Source organism: Malus sylvestris, chromosome 8, assembly GCF_916048215.2.
Source record: "Malus sylvestris chromosome 8, drMalSylv7.2, whole genome shotgun sequence".
Taxonomy (NCBI): domain Eukaryota; kingdom Viridiplantae; phylum Streptophyta; class Magnoliopsida; order Rosales; family Rosaceae; genus Malus; species Malus sylvestris.
The window spans coordinates 14,010,228-14,035,005 of record NC_062267.1 but is presented as its reverse complement, the minus strand read 5'-3'; the positions used below and the strand labels follow the sequence as shown (position 1 = coordinate 14,035,005).

General features: G+C 34.2%; 2 protein-coding genes, 1 long non-coding RNA gene and 1 other non-coding gene across 13 annotated transcripts; 2 read left to right on the top strand and 2 right to left on the bottom strand.

The window, feature by feature from the left end:
• Positions 1–2,633: 2,633 nt before the first annotated feature.
• On the top strand, positions 2,634–3,512 carry LOC126631385 (uncharacterized). Its single transcript, XM_050301529.1, has one exon. The coding sequence runs from the start codon at positions 2,634–2,636 to the stop codon at positions 3,510–3,512; it is 879 nt and encodes a 292-aa protein (XP_050157486.1).
• Positions 3,513–8,844: 5,332 nt separating this feature from the next.
• On the top strand, positions 8,845–11,010 carry LOC126631384 (probable L-type lectin-domain containing receptor kinase S.7). The gene is made up of 5 exons (XM_050301528.1): positions 8,845–8,932; positions 9,361–9,483; positions 9,768–10,034; positions 10,203–10,377; positions 10,557–11,010. The coding sequence occupies exons 1-5, from the start codon at positions 8,845–8,847 to the stop codon at positions 11,008–11,010; spliced, it is 1,107 nt and encodes a 368-aa protein (XP_050157485.1).
• A 3,934-nt stretch (positions 11,011–14,944) lies between these two features.
• Positions 14,945–15,016, bottom strand: TRNAG-UCC (transfer RNA glycine (anticodon UCC)). The gene has a single exon. It is a non-coding gene; the product is annotated as a tRNA-Gly (tRNA).
• Positions 15,017–20,249: 5,233 nt separating this feature from the next.
• On the bottom strand, positions 20,250–24,639 carry LOC126631829 (uncharacterized). Of its 10 annotated transcripts, none has more exons than XR_007626460.1 (6): positions 24,571–24,639; positions 23,621–23,783; positions 23,391–23,422; positions 23,128–23,182; positions 21,346–23,039; positions 20,250–20,894 (listed from the first exon to the last, which is right to left on the bottom strand). It is a non-coding gene; the product is annotated as an uncharacterized LOC126631829 (long non-coding RNA). The 10 variants fall into 10 exon arrangements; XR_007626461.1 differs by having other exon boundaries at positions 23,621–24,349; positions 24,571–24,638; XR_007626467.1 differs by lacking the exon at positions 24,571–24,639 and adding an exon at positions 21,222–21,271 and having other exon boundaries at positions 23,621–24,559.
• Positions 24,640–24,778: the final 139 nt, after the last annotated feature.

The window sequence follows — 24,778 nt, the reverse complement described above, 5'->3', positions numbered from 1 at the left end:
ATTAACACCGAGGCCTTTTGTATTAAAACCCCACACCTGACGAATTGAGTAGGTGGCCAAGTGGGGACAGTATCGGTGTTGTTGAAATGGGCCCATGGCCCGTCTACCTGAAATTTAAGTTGGTATCAGAGCCAGGGGACGGGTCCGTACATCCACGTGAACGAGTGGGTCTCCTTTGGCCCCGCGTAAATGGGTGAGCCCCGACTTGGCTCCATGTAGGCTAAGAGATGCCACGTGCATTGGTCCAACGCGAACGGGTAAGCCCCGGCTTTGCTCCACGTGGTTGCCAATGTGTGGAATTCCACGTGTGACCCATAAAATGGGGTCTCACGTGCGGGGGAGTGTTAGAATTCCTTTTTCCCACATTGGCCATAAGGCTTGAGAACAAGCCATTTATATAGAATTACCCCACTCTAACTAACACCTAGGCCTTTTGTATTAAAACCCCACACCTGACAGATTGAGCAGATGGCCAAGTGGGGATAGTATCGGTGTTGTTGGAATGGGCCCATGGCCTGTCTACCTGAAATTTAAGATGTTAGAATTCCTCTATCCCACATCGGCCAGAAGGCTTGAGAACAAGCCATTTATATAGAATTACCACACTTTAACTAATACCAAGGCCTTTTGTATTAAAACCTCACACCTGACTGATTGAGCAAGTGGCCAAGTGGGGACAATATAGGTGTTGTTGGAGTGGGCCCATGACCCGTCTACCTGAAATTTAAGATGGTATCAGAGCCAGGGGACGGGTCCGTACATCCACGTGAACGGGTAGGCCCCTTTCGGCCCCGCGCAAATGGGTGAGCCCCGACTTGGCTCCACGTAGGCTAAGAAATGCCACGTGCATTGGCCCAGCACGAACGGGTGAGCCCCGACTTGGCTCCACATGGTTGCCAATGTGTGGAACTCCACGTGTGACCCATAAAATGGGGTCTCACGTGCGGGGGAGTGTTAGAATTCCTCTGTCCCACATCGGCTAGAAGGCTTGAGAACAAGCCATTTATATAGAATTACCCCACTCTAACTAATACCGAGACCTTTTGTATTAAAACCCCACACCTGATGGATTAAGCAGGTGGCCAAGTAGGGACAATATCGGTGTTGTTGGAGTGGGCCCATGACCCGTCTACCTGAAATTTAAGAGAAACCACTTCTGGATTATCCAAAACAAAAACTTTAATGAATCAAGGACAATACTGAGGTTTGATTGAAGCTTTGGCTATGGTCGTGCTCCTCCTTCGCAAGGTAGAGAGAGGTGAAGAAAAAAGAAAATAAAAGAAAAGAAAAAGTAAAAAGGCATGGTTAACTAACAGCCGCAATATCTCATTGAAAGAGAGAACCAACAGTTGGGCATGTGTTCCTCATTTTTTATTCTTTTGCTTAAAGTGATAGAGATTACATAGTAAGGCTAGGATATTGCCACTTGTATGACGATTAGAAAGTTAGTCGAGCTGTTAGTCTGTTAAGGAGGTTGAGGTGTGTATGGCTCAACATATAAATATTGAGAGATGTATTTGCTTAACTGCTAAGAAAACATAATATATATAAAGTTTTTCCTTCTTTTATTTCTCTTTACAAATCTCTCGACTTCCCTCTTTCTCTCACTACATTTCTTTAGGTTAACATAAAGGGCTATATATTAGAGGTTATTTTAGGAATAATAATGGGTAGGAAATAATATTTTAACTTTTTTTCACTTTTTATGGTGGGTGAGATTGAGGAGGGAGGGAGGAGGAGGGGTATTTTTTTTTTTTTGGAGGGGGGGGGGATGGAGGAAGAGGAAGGGGATGGGAATAGGACAATGAGGTGGGTCTAGTAACACTCAATTGAAATTCAATACAACACTTGGTTTTAATGTAATACAATTTTATCCAGTGATGAAAATCTAAATACCCCAATTTTTAGGAAGATTATCTTGAAATAGAGTTGCAAACTATTAGTTTGAACGTGAATCACTCACTATTCTACAGCATCTTTGTCTCCATTTAAACTTGGTTAGTCAATTTAACATTTTTAGTGGGTCAATGTAACTAGTTCTTGAACAAAGCCGCAAGTTTAAATTTAAGATTTTTTTTCATAAAAAATATGAAAAACAACTTATCTCTTACATGAATCTGTGTACATTTTTGTCATTTTATACGTCCAACAACAGTAACGCTTCTCACTTGGCATGTCATCTCTCCAAAGGTGATTTAAATACATTAATCACACCGGATATGGATGTCGTGAACGAAATCCAATCAAAGTGATAGGAGTTGTTGTGAGTTTAAAGAACGGATGCCACAAAAAACATCATATATGGGAGGTCATATAAACTTCTGCACTCGAAAAACAATTGTCATGCATCTACATGTGCTTGCATAATCCCAATCGAAAATTTTGAAATTAGGAAATATCTTAGTGTGCTTCGTGGTGTTACAAAACTTACCTAACGTGACTATCAACTTTAAACATATGACATCTTTTAATTAAATTATTTGGTGTATGTAAGTGTCACGTGAATGAGGCATTGTCACGTGACATGAAGGACCCTAACACTTTTTTCTCCTATATAATATAGCTTTGTACCAGTTATTTACCACACAACTTTCTTAGTTCTTCTCTTAGATACATACCACCTCACAGTCAAAATGTCCTCCTCCGTTGTAATTAGCCAAGAGGCGCTCCACATTATCAACACCACCAATCGAGAAATTTTTTCTCGTTTGGTACTCGTTCTCCGTCGTGACTTAGCAGAATCCTTGATGATTATGGCGATGTGGCTCTTTCTCCAGGAGAAGGGCTACAACAAATTCGTGTACAAGATGGTGAGGCTTTCAAACGCTGTACTCAATGGTTTAGCTAATGAAGCTGTCCAATGCTTGAAGTGCTTAGAGTCTACCAATTGCCCTAGAACCATTTCAAGAACTGCACCCAATTGTGGTAGCCTGCTCCTCACTAAAAGGCTCCTGGGGAAGGAAATTTCACTCCAAATCGTCAGCATAAACCGATACACATTAATCAGTGGGGTAAAAAATTTCGTTACCAATGTCTGTGCTAGAATTTTTACTGACATTTTGCAGCGGATTTTGTTTCCGCGCTCCTACGTACATTTTAGTCCGGAGGATACTTTTGTAATCCCATTATTTCCTAACCGGCTGTTTGGTAGCGTGAAAATAGTTAACCCCAACAGCTCCATCAACCACGGTGTTCCTACCGGAGGGATATGGGGTTGGAGCCCTTTCCTTGAACTGTCAGTGGATGATAGGACTATGTTCCTAACATTTTCGAGAGGCTTCCCTGTGTCACAGGATGAGGTCAAGGAGTTATTCATGGAACTTTTGGGATCTGAAACCTGTGTGGAACGTGTGCAAATGGCAAATGTTCCTCCTAATAAACAACCTTTGTATGCTAAACTGGTGTTGAGTACCGTCGTTTATGTTGATCGTGTTCTGAGAGGGACTCGAGTTTCGAAGTTCAGGATCAACAGAAAACACATTTGGGCGAGGAAGTATGAACGAAGGGAGTAGAGGTGATCACCCCAAAGGACACAGCGCCACAGTTTCTGATGTTTAAGTTTACTGGTTTTTCTTGCATCTTTTTGCCATGAGAGCTGTGACATTGTACTTAAGTCATATAAGGATGAAAATAAAATGCTTCGTTTATGGATTAAGTTTTTCAGATTTAGTCTATGCAATTCCTGATTTTACTTCCCCATGTTCTACCATATTCTGAATTGTAGTATATTTTGAACCCTCACAAACATCTAATTAACTTGTATGCTAATGATGTCAAGAAAGAAGAAAACAAAAAATTACAAACCAAAGACTTAAACTTCTAACTTTAATGTTCATAGTCTCTTATTTGTTAGTGTGACATTTTTTTTTTATTTGCTTAATTATGGATTAGAATTGACACTTAGTACTACGGTCGAGTAGTATTCTTCTTCACTTGTAAGTGAGAGGCCTTAGGTTCGATTCTCGCCAAATGCAATTTGAACCATATTATTGCTAGCCCTTTATAAGGCTAAACCCACCCCCTCCCCTTAATTAGCGTAGATAATATCGTTTGTTTAAAAAAAAATTATGGATTAGAATTAATATCATTCATTGGAATGCTAGAATTTACTTTCTCTATATATATATATATTTTTTTTTCTATATAACGTAATGCTAGCGAAGACATACGATATTAGGAATTTCTCATTTAATAGTGTGCATTTTAGCGCTCAAATTTCTATATGACACAGCGTACAAAAACAACGCATAAAAAATAAAATGGCATATTTCCCTTTCTCGAATAGCAACTATATCTAACGATAATCATTAATACGTATGAAAAACCTTTGACGGACAGTTATACTGCGTTATCATACTATAGAAGTGTGATATGATTAATGGTTCAAAGAAATATTATCTTTTGAAACCGAACAACAAATAAGCTTTTGGGCTTCAATCTACAGGATATATCAAATTCCTTCTATCTATCAATTCACAAGCAAAATTTTAACATCATTATTTGAATGCCCTTCTTTTGAGCAGTTAAACAAACTATGTGATATAGTAATACCACTTAAAGTACTCTTCATCTATGTGTTAATTTTAATCACTTTTTTCTCCCTCTCCCCCGTGGCCCCGGCATCTCTCGCAACATTGCAAGAACATACAAAGTCATGGTCGTATGTATATACCAAGTGTGATGAATTATATGTGCTAAGTTGGATCATCTTTTTTCACACATTTTTGCATGTTAACTAAGTATTTTAACAGTCGTGATTATCATGTTTCAGCTTTTTTGCATGTAAACCAGGTGGGCACAGTACGACCACCATCAGAGAACCAAAAGGAAAAAAGAAAACAAAAATGCTATATTCTTAGTATAATCATTTTATTATTTTTTTAATAGAGATGAAAATCATATGTTTTAGTGGTTCCCAACTTTTATTAAAAAATAATACAAATAAATAATAAATGTTGTAATACTCAAGAAAGTAAAATGAAAGATAGAATAAGACCTTTTTATTCTTTGGCTTGTTTTGTATTACCAGCGGGGTCTTACCGCTTACCGCTTTTCTTTGGTGATAAAGTTTTTGGAGCTACTTTTGAACAAATTTCTGTCTTTTTCTGCTAGTTAGAAAGACAAAAATTTGTTCATTAGTCAAAAATTTACTTTTCAAAAGTTTGTTCATTGGTCAAAATTTTACTTAATGTAACAGTTAAATCTTGTTGTATTGGCAATTAGAGGTGACAAATTAATCTATTGAGTTGTTAATAGACATCTATTAAGAACTATTTGGTTTGATTTCATCTTACATTAGAGGTGACAAATTAATATATTGAGTTGTTAATAGACATCTATTAAGAACTATTTGGTTTGATTTCATCTTACACCTTCGTCACTATTATCAACTTAACTCTCTATTATGATGATGTTAAGTTAAACGGGTTTTAACAAATACCTATTAACTCAATGTATTAATTTGTCTCCTCTATGTGCACCCACCAAAACCATATACAAAGAGGATTTGAAAGATGGAACTATTAGCAACCTTCTCGTTTTAATTTACAACTCATTATCCTTGTTTTGTAATATTAAATGATAATTCAAACTGTTAATTTTTTTAGACACTTTTTAACGATTATCTTTACAAAAACACTACCTAGATTCAAAATCATTTAGTCATTTAATTGTTATCCAATAAATATATGAATGATGTTTTTGACTTAACATCGAAATTTTGAAAATGTTAATCAAAGAGTTCAACTAAATATTTTTGTTTTAGTTAATTTTTGAATAATTGATTTTTAAATAATGAGTTAGCAATTAGATAATTATGAAATGAAGCGACATTTTAAAATGAACATAAAAGTTGAGAGGTAAAACAAGAAGGTCGGAATAATAAAAAGGCTAGTAACATCCTTTTAACATAAAAAATATATATATAAATTGAGTTGAAAAAACGGAAGAGCATCCTCTTCCAATTCTCTTTGTGAGGATCTTAGGGATCCTAGGATCCTCACATCCTATCCGTTCATCTTACATCGTGCAATCAGTTTTCATTAGGTACTATTTGTGTTAATTTTAAATAAAAAAAATTCAAAATAATTTATGATTGCCCGATGTACGATGAGTGGATAGAATGTAAGGGATCCTCACAAAGAGGATCCGGATGGAATCCAAATCATGAAAAAAACCATGTACAAATAGAATTTAGTAAACCATATACAAACAATGGAATATTTTAATATTACCCAAAACTCCATTCAAAGTTTCCCTATCACAAAACTAGAAAGAAAACATTAACTAAAAACAACATAAAATTCAGTAGCAGTATATGACTCCAAAATAAAATAGCAATTAACTTTATTTTCCTATATAATTATGCACATATGATACGAGTATCCACACAATTTTAAGTCAAAGCCTCTATGGCTCCCTCCAATTTACAGTTCATGTTTTTTCTTCTCTTCTTCTCTACCTTTCTCATCAGCAGCCAAGCCTCTGTGCACTCCATGAACGATCAAACACGTACCACTTTCTCGTTCTCCACCTTCACTCCTCAAAGCTGTAGCAATGGTGACCTATTATGCATGGGCTCAGTGACAGCAAGTAATGGGTATTTGAGCCTCACACCAGAGCCACAACCCACAACAAGACAATTTAAGTAGTTCATCATCTTCTTCTTCACCATTGTATAAGGTTAGAAGTATGCATGGTTTCGGTTCGATTCGGTTTGGTTTTTTGCCAAAACCGGAAACTGAACCAAAATTACTGTTCGGTTTGGTTTTCTATCGATTTGTGTTTAGTTCGGTTTGTATGCGGTTCGGTTTTTCTCGGTTCTGTTTTTGCTCGATTCAGTTTTTTTTTTCCAGTAGCAACAAAAAAAAAATCTAAGAAAACAACTTACAGCCATTTTGTAATACAACTTCCAGAGGAGTATAAATAAAATGAAAATCCCATTTCAACATAATCGATAAAATAAGCATTCCAAATTTCTACTCGAAGATGAGTTCGTTTGATCCTGAGGGTTATTTGATTTTGATGACATTGAGCTTGAACTTGAGCTTGAGGACCTTGAGACCTTTGACTTCATCTAATTCACACAAAATAATAAGAGGATAGTAGTTAGTACTACAAACTTGTACAAAAGTAAATTGGTGCAGATTCAGTTACTGGTGCAGATTCGGTTATTGGTATAAAATTTATATAAAAATGCCACAAGAATAAGACAGAACAAACCTACGAGGTGTATATCGTGATAAACCAAATGAAATCAAACATATATCAAATAATATGTAAAATCCACTTAACACTAAAACCCCCGCACAAAATCTGACTCGAAGAAATGACAACACCCTGGTTTAACATATCTACCAGACAGACAACTCATATAATACCTCACCATTTGCTTTGCAGTTTGTAGTTAACCCCATGCTAATCGAACTTTCCATAACTAGAATACTTCACCAGTTCTTATATTAAAGTAACTTTAACATCAAATCAAAATCAACATGTATAACCAACAAGGAAAGAACATAAAAGAAAATCCTTTGTCGAAGGTCAAACCCAAAATTGGGTAGGCACAACTAGCACAGTTCAATGCCCTCATCTGTTCATACCTCTCTACATTTCATATCGCTGTGATTACTTCACATTAAATACCCTCAAACAAACCGTCATTCATTTTATATCTTAATTCTCTCTTGGAAGATCAAATATGCTAAAAATAAGATAAAATTGTCTTCCATTTTCTCAAAAATAGTTGAAAGACGCATTATTACTATTATTTCTTTAACAATTAAGCAAGATAAGCTTGTTAATTTTGTTGTTGGTGGGTAATATTGTGGTCGAATGAATATGTTTTTACTATAATTATGGTTCTGCATATTGGTCCACCTAATTGCATAATAAAAGACCAGTTACAGATTCCCATAGGATTCCAAAATACATAGTGTAAACTGTAAACCTCTCCCGTGAGTATAAATTTCAATGAATGATTTGGATGAACTTAAAACAAGAGTGCAGAGCAGGAAATCAGATAATAGTAACCACCAATAGTTTTATTGTGTATATATACATCTAAAATTCAAAGCAATACCCACAAACAGGTTCTCAAAATCCCAGAAAACCATCAAAGTCTTCAATCAAGACAGAGAATAATCGATCAAATATTACAATTTCTAAAACATGGGTATTCTCCAATTCTACATGCATTAATCTAAATTACAAGAAATGAGAGTGTGAGACTAACCGTTTTCTGTTGAGACTCAAAATGGCAAGAAGAAGTTGACGGCGAAATGGTAGACTCACGGCGAGGTGTGAGAGATTGAGAGTGAGAACTGAGAAGGGTCGCACCGTCAAGGGTCACGCCGTCACGGGTCGTCACTGGGAATGAGAGGCAGAGAGTTTGAGTCTTTGAATAAGTGATTGAAGACAGAAAGATAGGAGGATCAGGGATTGAAGATCGAGAGAGAGAGGAGGAGGGTCAGGGGGCTGCGCGAAGTCGAACTAAGAAAATGGGAAAGAGGAATCAGGAATACGCAGGGTTACACAATAAACGACGACATTCTCGGATAGGATTATTAATTAATAAAATAATTACACGGTTCGGTTCGGTTTTTGAACCCCAGAAACCGAAATCAAACCAACCAGATTTGGTTCGTTTTTTTTTTTTTGGTTCGATTTCTTCGGCCTCGGTTTGGTTTTCGGTCTAGTTTTTTTTCGGTTTTCTGTTTTTCCAACCCACCCCTAATTGGAAGGGTTTTGTATTGCCTCCCGATGCTCGCATGGCCGGTGTTTATCTCCACCACCTTCATTGTTAGGATTTCTACCTTTCCAAATACAACTGGAGCTGGAGACGGAATGGCTTTTATTTTTGCACAAAACACTAGTCCTTCTCCTCCTGATAGCTATGGCTCATTGCTTGGACTCCTTGATAGATCAACTCAAGGTTAGTTAATATTTCCTGTTAAAGTTCTATTTCTTGATAGGCAAGGCACACATAATTTCTTTTTAAACTAATGCTAGAATGACCACATTTATTAGTTACATTAGTTTGTCAATTGTTAATGAAACTCATTGCAAGTCACATAATGTGGCTTACTACTAAACATTTCATGATTGATTTTCTTCTTTTGTCTTATCGGAAGGTTTCGAACCTAAACTTATCATATTCATGTCCATCACTCTACCCACCATCAGACCACTACTAACCACATTTAACGTTTCATAATATATTGCTAGAATTGCTGAATTTGGCAACTTTGGTATATTAATTTTTCAAATTTATTTGATGTTGTCTAAAAATTAGGTGGGGTGGTTAAACAAATGGCAATTGAGCTATAGATACTTTCATGAACAATGAGTTTGATGATCCAGATGGGAATCACAAAGTGATTGACACAACAAGCATAACGAACCCAGTTGTGGCAAAGAGTCTCAACACCTCAGGAATTCATCCCAAGAGTGGAAGAGACATCAGATTCACAATTGCCTATGATGGTTGGAGTCAGATCCTCCAAATTTCTGCTGGGTACACTGATAACCCAGCAGCACTGATAAGCATCCTCAACCAGTCAATTGACATGTCTAAAATTGTCCCAAGCTCACAATTTATGTTGGCTTCACCGCCTCCACTAGGGCCCTCCCAGAGACCCATCAAGTCCTTGATTGGGTTTTCACATCAGTTGAATTGCCAGGAATACCCTTAGGGCCTGCTGAGAAAGGTCATCACAAAAATATAAAGAACATATGAGCCGTTAATCTTCCTATTTTCTTGGGTGTAGCAATTTTGATAGCCTGCACTTACCCCTTGATTTCGAAAGTTGTAAAGAGAAATCATAGGGATGGAGAGGATATAGAAAGCCAGTCAAGAACAACTGCAAATGCTCCGGAAATGTTCACTTACAAACATATTTTAGTTGCCACTCAGAACTTCAGTAATGAAAATCTGCTGGGTGCAAGTGCATTTGGAGTTGTTTACAAAGGCATCCTCTCATCACATCCTCATAAAATTGTTGCTGTCAAGAAGATTTCAGCAGCCTCCAAAAAAGGTTTGTTCTATTTGCATTGTTTTATAATTCACAAAAAGTTACACCAATATGGTACACAAATATAACCAATGTAACACTTTTTTGTTTGGGTACTGCAATTATTTTCCTAATAATTTCTTTCGATTTCTGTTTACTGAGACAATTTTTTTTGTCAAAAATCCACAACAGGTGAAAGGGAGCACTTAGCAGAAATATGTACCATTGGGTGCCTAAGGCACAAGAACATAGTGCAACTACAAGGTTGGTGTCACGAATACGGCCATCATTTTCTGGTCTACGAATACATGCCTAATAGAAGCCTTGGTCAATACATTGGAAAACCATACCTTGATTGGAGAACAAGGTACAAGATCTTAACAGGATTGGCATCAGCATTACTCTAAGAGTGTGACAACCCTGTGGTGCACAGAGACATTAAACCAAATAATGTGATGTTGGACTCCGGTTACAATGCTCATCTAGGCGATTTCAGGCTAGCTAGACTAATGCACCAAGACTCATCAATTACAATCCATTTGGCAGGAACTCCCACGTACATTGCCCCGGAAGACTAGGGTTTTCTGCAAAAGCTACTCCAAAGTCAGATGTATGCAGCTTTGGAATGGTGGTACTAGAAGTAGTATGTGGGAGAAGATCAAAAGGGTTCATGGACGATTACAGTATAGTAGAACACGTTTGGAATTCGTATTCGAAAAATGCGTTGCTTGATTGTGTGGACCAAACGTTGGACAGAAAATTTGAGGAGGAACAAGTGAAGAGGACATTGATTGTAGGGCTTGCATGCTTGCACACATATTCTATGCTGAGACCAAAGATGAGGAAGGTGGCGCAAATTCTTATGAATCCTAATGGGAAGCTATTCAAATTGCAGGATACGAGGCCAGGGCCGAGGGCGAGTGCGGTTTACTTATCAGTATCTTCTTCTGCTCCAACAACTGAATTTGGCTCTAGAAATACCTCATACACTGCCTCATAAGATTGAAGTCCAATTTTTCAATTTGATTAGGTTTTTTAAGCTATACTTTTTTGGTATATTTCGTCAATACTTTGGTGATGTATTCACGACAGAGTGATGTAAATGTGTATTAAAAAAAAAAATACCATATATGTTTCATCTTGATTGACATTTTAGAGCTAAAGAGAAGTCTTATTTCATGAAAAAAATAATTCCGCTGCCGGGAGTCAAACCCGCCTTTTAATCAAGGGTAAATCTCCAAAATGGTCTCTGAGATTTGCATAACTCATCATTTTGGTCCCTGAGATTCCAAATTGATAAAAGTGGCCCCTGAGATTGTCCATCATCCATCATTTTGGTCATTCCGTTAAGTGTCCAGGAGCTCTTGGCAGGAAGTTTGGGCAATTTTCAAAGCTTCATAACTCAATCGTTTCGTAACCAAATTCGACTTATAATATATCAAAATGAAGATAGGAAATGGTAGAATAAGATTATACCTATTTCAAATCCCAATGGTTGCCAGCAATGGCCGGAAAATAGCCTCAAATTTGACTGGTTCGAGTGAAAACTTGAAAACTCACCGGAAACTGGGTAAACTTTAAACGTTCATAACTTCTTCAATACTCAACGAAATCAAGTGATTCAAAAATGAAAATCATACTTCTTGATGAGATGAAAATAATGATACCTTTTTTGACGGCTAATTCGCGGCTTTTTGGCCGGACAATGGCTCGAAAGTGACTAACTCGAGACCAAGACAGCTACTTTCGAGCCATTTTCTGATCAAACCACAGAGATTTAGCCATCATAAAATATGCCATTCTCTTTTTTTAGTTGAGAAGTATGATTTTTGTTTTTGAATCACTTGATTTCGTTGAGTATTGAAGAAGTTATGAACGTTTAAAGTTTACCCAATTTCCGGCGAGTTTTCAAGTTTTCGGACCAGTCAACTTTGAGGCTATTTTCCGGCAATCTCTGGCAACCATTGGGCTTCAAAATAGATATAATCTTATTCTACACTTTCCTATCTTCATTTTGATATATTATGGGTCGAATTTGGTTCAGAAACGATTGAGTTATGAAACTTTGAAATTGCCCAAACTTCCAGCCAAGAGCTCCACTTAACAGAGTTTTTAACGGAATGACCAAAATGATGGATGGTGGACAATCTCAGAGACCACTTTTATCGATTTAGACTCTCAGAGACCAAAGTGATGAGTTAGGCAAATCTTAAGGACCATTTTGGCGATTTACCCTTTAATCAAATAATCCAGTTTTATTTTTCTACAACGGATTCTTGCTGGCTTTGAACAGTTAATTTGTTTATAAATTTTGAGTTCGGGCCTGTGTAATGGTGTGAGGAACTATAAACAAACAATTGAAGATAATAGAACAACAATTTGCTGTAGAAAATTAAAATTGGTAAATCTGTCTAATACGGGTTCGACTCTGGCAATAGAAAATTATTTTTCATTCATTTCTTTTCTTTATGAGGAAAAAAAAACTATTTTGCTTACATGATAATATAAATTTAATAATTGAAGATAATAGAACAACAATCCGCTGTAGCAAATTTAAATCGGAATTTGTCTAATCCGGGTTCGACTCCCGGCAGCGGAAATTTTTTTGGAATTTGTCTAAACAACATCCGGTTTGTACTCCTAGCTAGATTCAACATTTTCTTACACGACACGAAAATAATGGGTTTCAGGTCAACACGATAATTAATCGGGTCATTATCAGGTGACCCGTTAATGGGTTCTTAATGGGTATACACACGGGTAACGCGTTAAAAAAAATATATTGTAATTTTAAAGTTTAATTACTAAAAAAATTATTATAAAATACAATAGCCATATTGTATATATTGGTATATTCTATATTAAATATATTTTGTATTATTATTCTATATAAGTTAAAAAAAATTAAGTTTTATTCATTTATTTATTTTTATTATGAGAGTTTCTTATTATCATTAATAGGATAAATTTTTCTTAACATGTTGTTGTCCAAAATTAAAATCAACTAGTATAGTATTAGTATAGGCAATAAGACATCCCTACAAGTATGAAAAATGTGAAAGAATATATAAACACTCGTGATTCATCATTCCTCCACGAGTAAACAATGGTTACACTTACATTATCGTTTAGATTTTTAAAACCCTCTAAACCATCATGAATAGTGTTTTTTATTTGAGTGTAAAAGTAATAAAATTAACAATAGCCATATTGTATATATTGGTATATTCTATATTAAATATATTTTGTATTATTATTCTATATAAGTTAAAAAAAATTAAGTTTTATTCATTTATTTATTTTTATTATGAGAGTTTCTTATTATCATTAATAGGATAAATTTTTCTTAACATGTTGTTGTCCAAAATTAAAATCAACTAGTATAGTATTAGTATAGGCAATAAGACATCCCTACAAGTATGAAAAATGTGAAAGAATATATAAACACTCGTGATTCATCATTCCTCCACGAGTAAACAATGGTTACACTTACATTATCGTTTAGATTTTTAAAACCCTCTAAACCATCATGAATAGTGTTTTTTATTTGAGTGTAAAAGTAATAAAATTAATAAATTATTGTAGAAGTGTAAGAATTGTAATATATATATATATATATATATATATATATATATATACAATCACTCGTATTGAAAAGCTTTACAACTTTCGTGAATGGGTCAATTTCGAAATCTGACACTATAATTCATGAATCTTAAATTTGTATATAATCGTCAATTGTTGTTTAGGCTTTATTCTTTATATTGAATTTCATTTTTAAAATTTTCTTTTTTGAAAACATGATCTTCTAGGGGATGTAGGAAGATAAACGGTTCGGATCTTTAATATCATGTCCCGATATTTACGGTTAATTGAAATATGAGTCGATCTTATATAGTTTGTAGAGACTTTATAAACACCAAGCAATATTTTCACTAACGGTAAAACTCTGAACATAATATCAACGATCCGAACTGTTCATCTTCCTATATCCTCTAATACATCATGTTTTCAAAAAACAAAATCTGAAAAAACAAAATTTGGTGAGAAAAATGAAGTATAAATGTAAACAATAATCGACTGTTAAATTTTGATCTATGATATATATGATTATAGTGGCACATTTCAAAGTTAAGCCATTCATGAAAGTTGTAAAGTTTGTCATTATGAGCATTTATATATTTTTTTCTATATTTTTCACACTTCTACATTAATTAAAAAACTATTAAAGACTTTACTTAAACAATAGTCATAGGATAAATGAGAAGAGAGTGTTAATGTAGAAAGCCTCACTGAAAATATCATAAATATAACTCTTGAAGACAATATATCAAGCCAAAGTTCCAATACCGTTTCCCATGGTGATTGATGAAAATTGAAGAATTTGATTGTAAGAAAATGTGCAAGGTTCCAAACCTTGAAACATAACTCCCTTAATTTTGCAAATCTTTTGAACGTTTGATATTTTGTAATGTTCTAATTTTTTTTTTTTATGCTCTTATTTTGGGTATGTAAATATATAATATTTGAAAGACAAATGCGTTTTTATGTTTTGAATGTGATAATATGGTATGTATATACTTATTTAGTATCATGTTTTTCATTTTATTATTTATTGGTTTAAAATATATTTTCCTTAACATGTAACAGGTCGGGTCATATTACCTATTAATATTATTAGGTCGATTTTAGGTCGGGTCATTTTATCCGTTTATTTTAACTGTTATTACACGACATGACCCGTTAAAATATTGGGTATGACATGAAAACGACACAAACATGGAAAACACGACACGAATATCATGTCTACTCCTGGCAGTGGAACATTCCTTTTCCTTTTTGTTGGGGGAATCTATGGAACCCAATTCAACACATGCGAAGTTGAGATAAAAATAAATAAATAAATAAATAAACAAAATAAACAAATGAGATAATGCGTTTGCCGGGAGTCGAACCCGGGTCTATTGCTTGGAAGGCAATTATCCTAACCGTTGGACTACAAACGCTTGGTGTTAAATTGTATTCATAGTTTTATTTAACGATAAAATAAAGCCAGATTAACTAGGGGTGCATCTCCTAAAGATAAAGAGTGGTGCTATCCACACACCTTTTTTGATCTTCTACACACTCTTCTTAATTGACCGTCTATCATATCGAATAATGAAGAAGATTAAAAAACAAAAATTAATGTAGATGTGTGGGATGTAAAAATAAGTGTGTAGATAGCATCACTCAAGATAAACTGCCAAGTGGAAAATACGTATATTGCACTATGGCTTACAACAGTAATATAACATATTTACTTGCCCATAATGGGTATGAGAAGACTATTTTATCATAATGGCTTATTAGTTGAAATGTTCATTGAAACTAACATTTAGTCTAAGTTTACCATCTGAAATTGACATTTAGTCTCAGTTTACTTACATTTTGTCTCACTTTACCCCTTGAAACTGACATTTTAACTCTTTTGATCTCACTTCACCCAATTCTGCCAAAGAAATATTAAATTAAAAGGTTTGGACATTTCACTTTTTAAAAATAAATTATTCAATCAATAGAAAAAAATTAATGCAGCATAATCATTATATCAACCAAAATAAAGGTTACAATTTTGTTCCTAGGGTCGCTTCATTTGCCAAACATCCATGTACTGGCTCAATGAAAATTTTGCACTTGAAAAATACTCATCATAAAGAAAACATGATCAACCTATTCACAAATATATTTCTAATCAAAGTTGGCCTAATCACAAGTTTCACCATAAAAAATTGATCTTAGAACAATTGCATCATATATAATCTAAACTACATATTAATAAAATATTGTTTGTCAACCAAAAACTAATAAAATTACTACTATACCCTTTAATACAAAATTGAAAGAAGATAATAGAATAGAAAACAATGTGGGCATTAAAGTAATTTTGTACAACTAAGTTTTTACTTTTTCAAAAAAAAAATTCACAACTATGTCACTTTATCAATACCCTCGCAACTCTCTCTCTCTCTCTTTATCAATACCCTCCCAACTCACTCACAACCATGTCACTTTATCAATACCCTCCCAACTCTCTCTCTCTCTCTCTCTCTGCCAACCCCTATTTTTTTTTTATGCTTACCAACCTATTAAAAACAAATAACTCCTCTCATAAAAAAATTAAAAAACAAATATTTAAAAATAGAAAAAATATCTTTGTCAACACTAAGAGTAGGTGACCTTTGCTAGTAATAAATAAAAAAACCATTAAGCTACTATGTCCAAAATACTTCTAATGCAAACCCAAAAACCTAAACAAAAAAGTTATCTAAGGCAAATGTGCACATTTTTTAACCAAAGGCTTCACATTGCTTAGTCACTTACTCTAATTGGCAATAAATAATTAGAATTTCGACTTTAACTTACATTTTTTAAGAGGTGTGTAAAAATGAAGTGTCCAAAATGCACTTCAATTTTAACGTTTCTTTAACGAAACAATGGGTGAAGTGAGACCAAAAGAATGAAAAATGTCAGTTACAAGGCAAATTGAGACAAAACCAGTTTTAAGGGATAAATTAAGACTAAATGAAAATTCAGGGGCATGTCAAATATGCCAAATAAGATTAAAAGACATTTGTGTTCTTGACACACCCTGACCGAAGTCAAGGCATGTTGACCGTCACCCGAAGGTGATGTAACCAAAACTATAAGTGATGAAATAATGTGAATAATTTAAAACCGAAACTAGAACTTATTTAACTAATAAAGTGAGTGCGCAGTAGTGGGTAGAACTCATAGAATACAAATATTTAGAGCATAGGTAACAAAAGTGTGCAATCAGAACTAATTATAGTGCTTAATACACAACCAAGAAAGGCTCCCTACATTTATTTAGATATGTCAGAACCCGCCAGAGTTTTCTTGTATGCCACACAGAATTCGGTTGTCTAAGACCTGGAGGGGCGAAAAAATAGAAGGGTGAGTGGGCACAAAAACAAAGGTTTATAAAACACATTTATTTTCCGAACATACTAACCCCTCGTTGTAAATCGTGTATAGTTTCCAGAAAATCATACTACGTATAAGTATGAAAACAACTGTAAATAACAATGATGCCAGACATATGTCAAACTACAATATCTCAACAATAGCATAATGAAAACAGGTTGCTCATCAATCTACGCTAGCACACGAGTTCATGCAGATAGTTTCTGACATGAACAAGACTGCGGTGTAATGTATAAGTACACTCTAGTGCTACAATCAAATGAAGAATAGTGATAATCGCAGTCATCTATGAGTCAGAGTTATCTAATGCAACTTGTATGACATGACTGGCACCTACTTGGATCCAAGGGGAGCGTGCGGTGCAGAGGTGAACATACACGTGAAAGACTAGCCTTGGCCCTGAGCAAGCACTAATACCGGGGTGTAGCAATGATGAGCAGACTACATGCATAAATATAAACATGCCATAACCATTCAATAATTCTAGTCAACATAATAAACGTACATGTGCATCCCATAGGATTATTTTGGCATTTCATAGCAATATAACATTTCTTATAACATATTTAATCAAGGCATAATAGGCATAATATCAATCTAAAAACCATAGTGGCATGATATGCATAAATCAATTCAAAAGCATTTGTTGAAACTATAAGGTATATATATATACGAAAATAAAATGTCCACTCACTGGTACATGGTTGGATCGTAGCCACCTAGCCTCACTTGACCTCGTACGTCCTCGGGATAATTTTCACCTATATGTGAAATAACTAAACTAATAAATTAAATAGGACTTATTCAAAAAGGCTAGGTAAATCTCCCATACTTTGCTCAAATGGAAGGTTTGAATAAACGAAAATGATCTACACAAAGTCATGGACGCGCCCTTATGCACCGCCTAGCCCACGACCACACGTGCGCCCACGCGCAAGCCCATGCACCTGACAGTGACTGACGGACGTTAGGAATATTTCGTCAGAATTGACGGAATATTCCGTTAAATAGTAACGAAGTTACCTAACGCCGTTAGAATATTCCGTCAACTTTGCCGGAATATTCTTCGTCTTCTCCAATGACCTTCTGCCGGTCACCGCCGTCTGGTTTCGTCGAAAATTGCAAATTTTTGCCAGAAACTGGGAAAATTTTCAAAGCTTCATATCTTCTTTATTTCTCAACCATTTTTTATGCACTTTATATGAAAATGAAGCTTGTGAAGAGTAGAACAAGATTGTACCTTTCAAAAGTCTAAAAATGGACAGGAAATGGCTTGAAAAAGCCTCAAAAGGTTTGGCCTAAACTTCAACTCCTCGAACTCGCTTGTTTTGATGTCAACTCGACTCCAAACTTAGTCCAGGGACCCTAGGGAGTTGTGTAGAAGCTTCCATACATCCTAAAACCTTGTAACTCGGCCTAAAACTCATTGGAGGAAAACTCACTGAGTCGAAGCTTCCGTGATGGCGAGTCAAAACTCAATCATTTCACCATCGGCTGGGTTCACGGGTTCGAGAGGAGTACAATGGTGGTGTTTGTGAGCTCGATCTAAGAGATTTGGTGATTGTTTAAGGGAGTTGCAGAGAGAAAAGAGGTTACGGGGTGAGAGAGAGAAGAGAGAAAAAGAATGAGTGTGTTCTGATTGGCGGAGAGTTGAGAGGAGTGAGTTCTCTGATTGGTGAAGGAATTGTGGAGAGATGTTGATTGGTGAACAGCAAAATGAGGGAAAAAGATTGGTTGTGAAGTTTTAGGGCACACGGGACAGTTTTTAAAAGAAGAAAATGATAAGGTTTTCAGATTTTGGTACAGTAAGTCGTACACAAAAATCCGTCTCCTTATCAAAAACAATGTTTCCAACACTGATAAATTAGCACACATGTGTGCACAATTCTACCTGCTGTTAACGTATTTTGACTGAGCGCAACTTTTTCGTTATAGCTCCGATTCAGGTCTAACTCGCACTCATGCGTTCGTAACAACGGGTACTATTTAATTATGCTACTAGGAAAAATAAAATAAACACTGAATACTACATCCACGTCACATTGCCAACCAGGAAAAAAATGTCAATTTACACACTCGGCAAGAAATTACATAGAAAATTAGGGACGGGTCGTCACAGTTCTCCAATTGAGATGCCATATATGACATGGCAGCTAAGCCATTTGACTTATTGCTTTCTAGCTGTCTTTTTTGACAATGAACAAACGAATCAAATATTTTTATTTAATTTTTTATTGTATGAGTCTCATTGACAACCAATATAATAAAAACTAAAATTATTTTTAATACTTTTTTAATAGTTAATGTAATTATGTGGTCCAACATAATAATAAAATAAATATTTGACACATCCATTAAAAATGAAGAAGACTTAACATTTGTATTCAATTAATCACATCAGCCATCAACCAAAATTTTAACATATTATATTTGATATCTCCTTTAGAGATGCTCTCAAATGATCAAAAAGTAAATCGTGATTGCCAATCGGATCTGACCCTCTATTAGACCCATGATATCACACTTATATGATTTTATAGACCCACCATTTTTTTAGATTAGTTCTTTTAATGCTTAAATGTTGTAAATCAGTATAACAATTAAAAGCTTGTTTGGATGTGCTTTTAAAATGACTGAAAGCGTTTTTAGTGATTTTTTTTTTTTTGGAATCAATCCTTAGTAAAAATGCAAGTAAATTCTGAAAAAACACTTTAAGTGCTTTTGGACCCAAAAAACATTTTCTCTAAAAGCACTTTCAGTCATTTTAAAAGCACATCTAAATGAGCCCTAATTTTCCTAAACCCACCTTAATCAGTAATCAAGTACTCTCAAAACCAAGAATGAGATGAACTAAGAGGATTGTAGTTAACACATGCATTTTGTTGGGGTCAGAAGCATGCATTGCCCCCTACCTCCACTCGTGTTGAGAAGTAAACATGTTATAATTCTAGACACATGTAACTGAGAAATTGGAATCATCCCACATTACATGGAATTTATATGAAAAACAATCAGTAAATTTCTATAATTTGGTTTGTGTTTTAAAGTGCCTGGTTTATCCAAATGGACCCTCCTCATAGGTTTCTTTTCAAAAAAGCTACCAAATCTAAGGTAAAAAATAAACACTCAGTACATGGAAAATGATTGTGGTGACAAAACAAAAGCCACAAAACTAAAATATACCATTCAAACACAACTTTACAGGGTTAATTGGTCAAAGACAGAAATAAATGGTTTTTGTTCTTCTGCACATATCGTTTATTTTTGTTTCTTTATTTTTGTAAAATTTATTCAATTTACATAAAAAAATAAATAACACTTAGATATATACTACAAATTACTACCAGCGCATTGCTGTGGAATTAGAAATTGTATGAAAGATTATATTCGAAATATATAAAAAGATTGTATCATAAAAAATTGTTTCAATATAGGTACAATGAATTGAAAGTTTTAACAATCGTACCCAATGTAATGAGAAAGCTCACCACATTGTTGAATAATATTATCAAATTCTGGAATAACACTGCTTTTATGTTTGTTCCCTGCCACCATGGCAGTTCCTGCTAGAATAACAACAAATTCACAAAACATACAAAAAGTTACTGTTATTCTGATATATACAGAACTCAGACCCGAAAATACTAAAAACACAACCCCTAAAATTTATACTGAGTTAAATGTAAAACAAAATATAAGTTTCTTCTTTACCAAACCAGGGAGTAGAAACATAAGACGCATATAAATTCCAACCCAGTGACTGTATACGCCTTGATTGTTGAATGAAAACTACGAGACGTTTGTAAAATGCTTGTCACTGCTTCTTTCATGAGCTCTTCCTGATCTTTAACTTTGAGTTGTAGTAGATTAGTTTGCATATGGATTTTCCTTTGTAAACTACATTTCAGAACAAAAAATGAAGCACATTTATTAAAAAAAAAGGAATGCAGTGTTAGAAACATGGGTAATTAAACAATCAAAATAGTAACCTCATAATTCATATGATCTGGCATAAACTAATTAAAATGATTTGCTTATTTTGGTAAAGGATTAATGGATGGATAAGACACTTTCCACAACTATAAGTTTTATAGAAAAGCTTTTCAAGAGCTTAGTTGGAGGAGACAATATATGAAATACATCACTCAAAAGAAAAAGATTACTGAAAGTTACAATGCTTAATTCTATATATTAAATATTATAATGCAATGTGAAAAAGCTCACCACATTGTTGCATGATATTATCAAATTCAGCAGATCCACTGATCTTATACCTAATTTGATGATTTAGAACATCACAACAATAATTTAAAGAGTAAAATATTACAAAGACTAAAACATTACTTACAAAAAGCGATTCGGAACGTCGACCACTTGTGCGGGCAGTAAAGGGAGGGCTCAATGAGATAATCACAAATTTTCCACACTGCAAATGAATAAATTAAAAACAAAACTGCTTAGGAAATCATTTTTAACAAGTTAACAAAGAAAGAGAAGCTACTACCTTTCTTGGGTGTCATAGTTGGAAACTTTTTTTTCTTTCCATAATTACGGCTTTAGAATAATGTGAAGCTGGAATAAGCAAAAATTGACAACGATGAGACATTCATGGTTCTTACCTAAATATGAGCTTACCTACAACAAATTTAGTTTGTATAGCCTCAAATGACCATCACGAAGTTAGTCAATTAATCAATAAAACAAAAATATTTTATATTGTACTTTATTTCCAACGTATCTCCTGCATATGTAGACACTGTATACTTTGATTGTGTAAGAATAGTTTTATGCTATACAAGCAATAGGCTTTTACCTAGTGAACAAAAGGTTCTTTCTAATTATTGAACAAAATTTAGACATATAACGTTCAAATACCTACAATTGAAGAAAATGCAGTGTTAGAAACTGGAATTCGTCGATTAAAAATCCATATAAGATTTCTTGTAAAGTAACCAAACTAATTTAAGCAAATTTATCTTTTTAAATAAATCATAAGAAAAGGAAATGCAAGCAAATAATATGAACAACAATCAACGTAATAACATTAACTAATATAAGATATTTCAACTATTTGTTTGAGAAAACCCAAAGGAAGCATTTGAAATTGCTCATCTTAATGACAAAACCAAATTATACACCTACATGCAAGATTGGAAGGTACAAAGAAAACATTCAAAATCATAAAATAAAATAAAGTAAATTTAAGCAGAATACCCATTTGCAAATGCTAAATCAGTAATAGGCTTCAGATTACAAAAGATGTATTCCAATACCGACCCAAATAATCTACAACACAACATATAAGGCATATTCATCACAACCACATACAAATGTAAATTTGTTGGGAAAAAAATATCATCACCGCATTCTTATAGAAAAAAATTTATTTAAATACTGATTTTGTGGAAACCAGGAGCTAAATGCTTAACTCAGAAAATAAAAATCTCAAACTTTTGCAATTAGATAAATCTAGTAACAATCTACTATTAAAATGGTTTACAATATAGAGTCTTTTGTCATTTTACTGTTTGTATGACACGAACATACCCCCAACAAAAATTACAACTCAACAAATCACTTACCTTAGCCCCAACAAAAAAATCGCAAAGAACAAACATGCATCATGATGTAGCCAAAGCAAAATTATATATATATATATATATGTGTGTGTGTGTGTGTGTGTAAATCAATAGTTCGTCAAATAGAATAGAGGATGTATTTAAGGTTGGAAGAAAGCAGGCTTAACATGCATCAACATGTAGCAAAAACAAAAACAAAAATACTAGAAATATTGACCCTTCAATGATATTGCAATGAATACGGCAAGGCAGGAGGATTCATCCCAGAAAACAGGGGCCGCTCTCTCCTAAAACCAAAACCGTCAATCAATTCCCAAAATGAACTCCAACTGGCAAAACACCCGCCCCAAATAGACCTGAGATCTAAGAATATTCAAGAAGTTCTTATAAATAACTATAACTTTACCTGTCAGCATTGATCAGTCAGCCAAAGACAAAATTTTCAAGCCTAGGCCAAAGGTTTCTGCAAAAACAAAGAATGTGTTATCTCGCTAAATAATATAATGTCGAGATGTTTCAAGTAAAATGAAATACTAATGAAATGAACTAACCTGTAAGTTTCTATTGCGGACAACCCTAAGTAAAGTGAATGCATGTTCTTCGCTCCTAAGAGAAAAAGTTGGGTCACATGTTTTAAGGAAAAAAACACACAAAATTAGTAAACTATTGAATAAATTTCGAATCTTCGTTAAATGAAACACAGAAGAGTTGAATTAAATTCCAAATAACTCCCAAAACAATTATATGGCATAGATGAACTTAAATAAAATTAGTAAAAGTGGAGAAAGGAAACCAACTCCATCCACACAATTACCAGAGAGAACTGCCCAATCGTTGTTTTTAAATCTGAAAGATAAAATATGTACTAATCTTAGAACCAAGTTGTCTGATACATTGAAAAATGGAAAGAAATAAAAAGTGGCGATTTTAAATATAGTAGCTTTCATCACCATGAACTTGAAGCATTTAAAAAACAAAACACAACTTGGTAAAAGATCAAAACTCGAAAGATTACAGGATATAGTAAATGAATATAAAAATTACCTATGAGCTCCTTCAGTTGAATAACCAAGCAACCTCAATAAATTCTTATGGCGAACATGGCCATTCACTTCAACTTCGACCTTAAACTCCTTCCCCATTCTTAATACACTAAGCTCGAGCACAATTTTTAATGGCTGAGTTAGGTTCCTTAGCTTCAATACCACTGCATAATTAAACATCGAAATATGGTGAAAGCCATGTCTACATTTTCCTCAAATCACCATTCATACATTCACATGGTGTTGAAAGAAAAAACCTTGAAAATAAAGCACTACATATACACAAAATATGTTCAGTAATAAAAGCAGTAAGAAACTAATGTAATTTTCAGCTTCTAACTCATTCATTTGATCAACATATTGATGAAACTAATGTATTTTTAGTTTCTAACTCATTCATTGGATTGTAATTCATCAGATTGTAATTCATGTGGTCACTTGTCGTATTGCTATGTAATTTCGTCAATATGATCCGAGTCAGAAAAGATATAACACAAAAATAACTAGGATAAACAGAAAAATGATTAGGATAAACAGAAAAAATGATTAGGATATATAAATAGACGAAGGACTACCATAGCAAAACCAATTAGTTGGTGAAAGGTGACTAAGGAATTAGGACACAAAAAGCCTAATAAAAAATACTCATAAGAGAAAACCGAAGGAAAATTAGGGAAACAAAAACCCTAAACTTTCATATCTTGAAACTTCCTTGTCTCTCAACTGTGGACTGGAAGTCCGGAAGCATACCAAATCATACACCAACATTCAAATCCGAACACACAAACAAAAACCCCAAATTTATTTATTTATCTTTTACAGCTAACGAATTTGCGAACAGAACACGGCCAACAAAATCATACACCCACACTCAGAAATGAAACACACAAACAAAAAAAAAAAAAAACTTGTTCAACGAAAGATTCAATACGAAAAACAAAAATTATATACCTTGATCACAAAGGGCGTGCAAGCTTGAATACAAAAACCCCCAAAATTCGAAGACCAATAATGCAAAAATCAAATTAATCGAGTAGACTGAAAAGGCTAGAAAGCTTACCAGAAAACGTTAGGTTATGTGGGTAAAAAACGGATTCCAATGGAATCCAAAAAGGGCACAAATAAATTCGTAGAATTGAGAAAATTTACCAAACAGAAG

Coding starts and splice junctions, on each gene's coding strand:
- LOC126631385 (XM_050301529.1), top strand. CDS start 2,634: ATGTCCTCCTCCGTTGTAATTAGCCAAGAGGCGCTCCACATTATCAAC.
- LOC126631384 (XM_050301528.1), top strand. CDS start 8,845: ATGGCTTTTATTTTTGCACAAAACACTAGTCCTTCTCCTCCTGATAGC. Junction 9,484..9,767: donor ATTCACAATTGCCTATGATG/GTTGGAGTCAGA, acceptor TCTTGGGTGTAG/CAATTTTGATAGCCTGCACT. Junction 10,035..10,202: donor TTCAGCAGCCTCCAAAAAAG/GTTTGTTCTATT, acceptor AATCCACAACAG/GTGAAAGGGAGCACTTAGCA.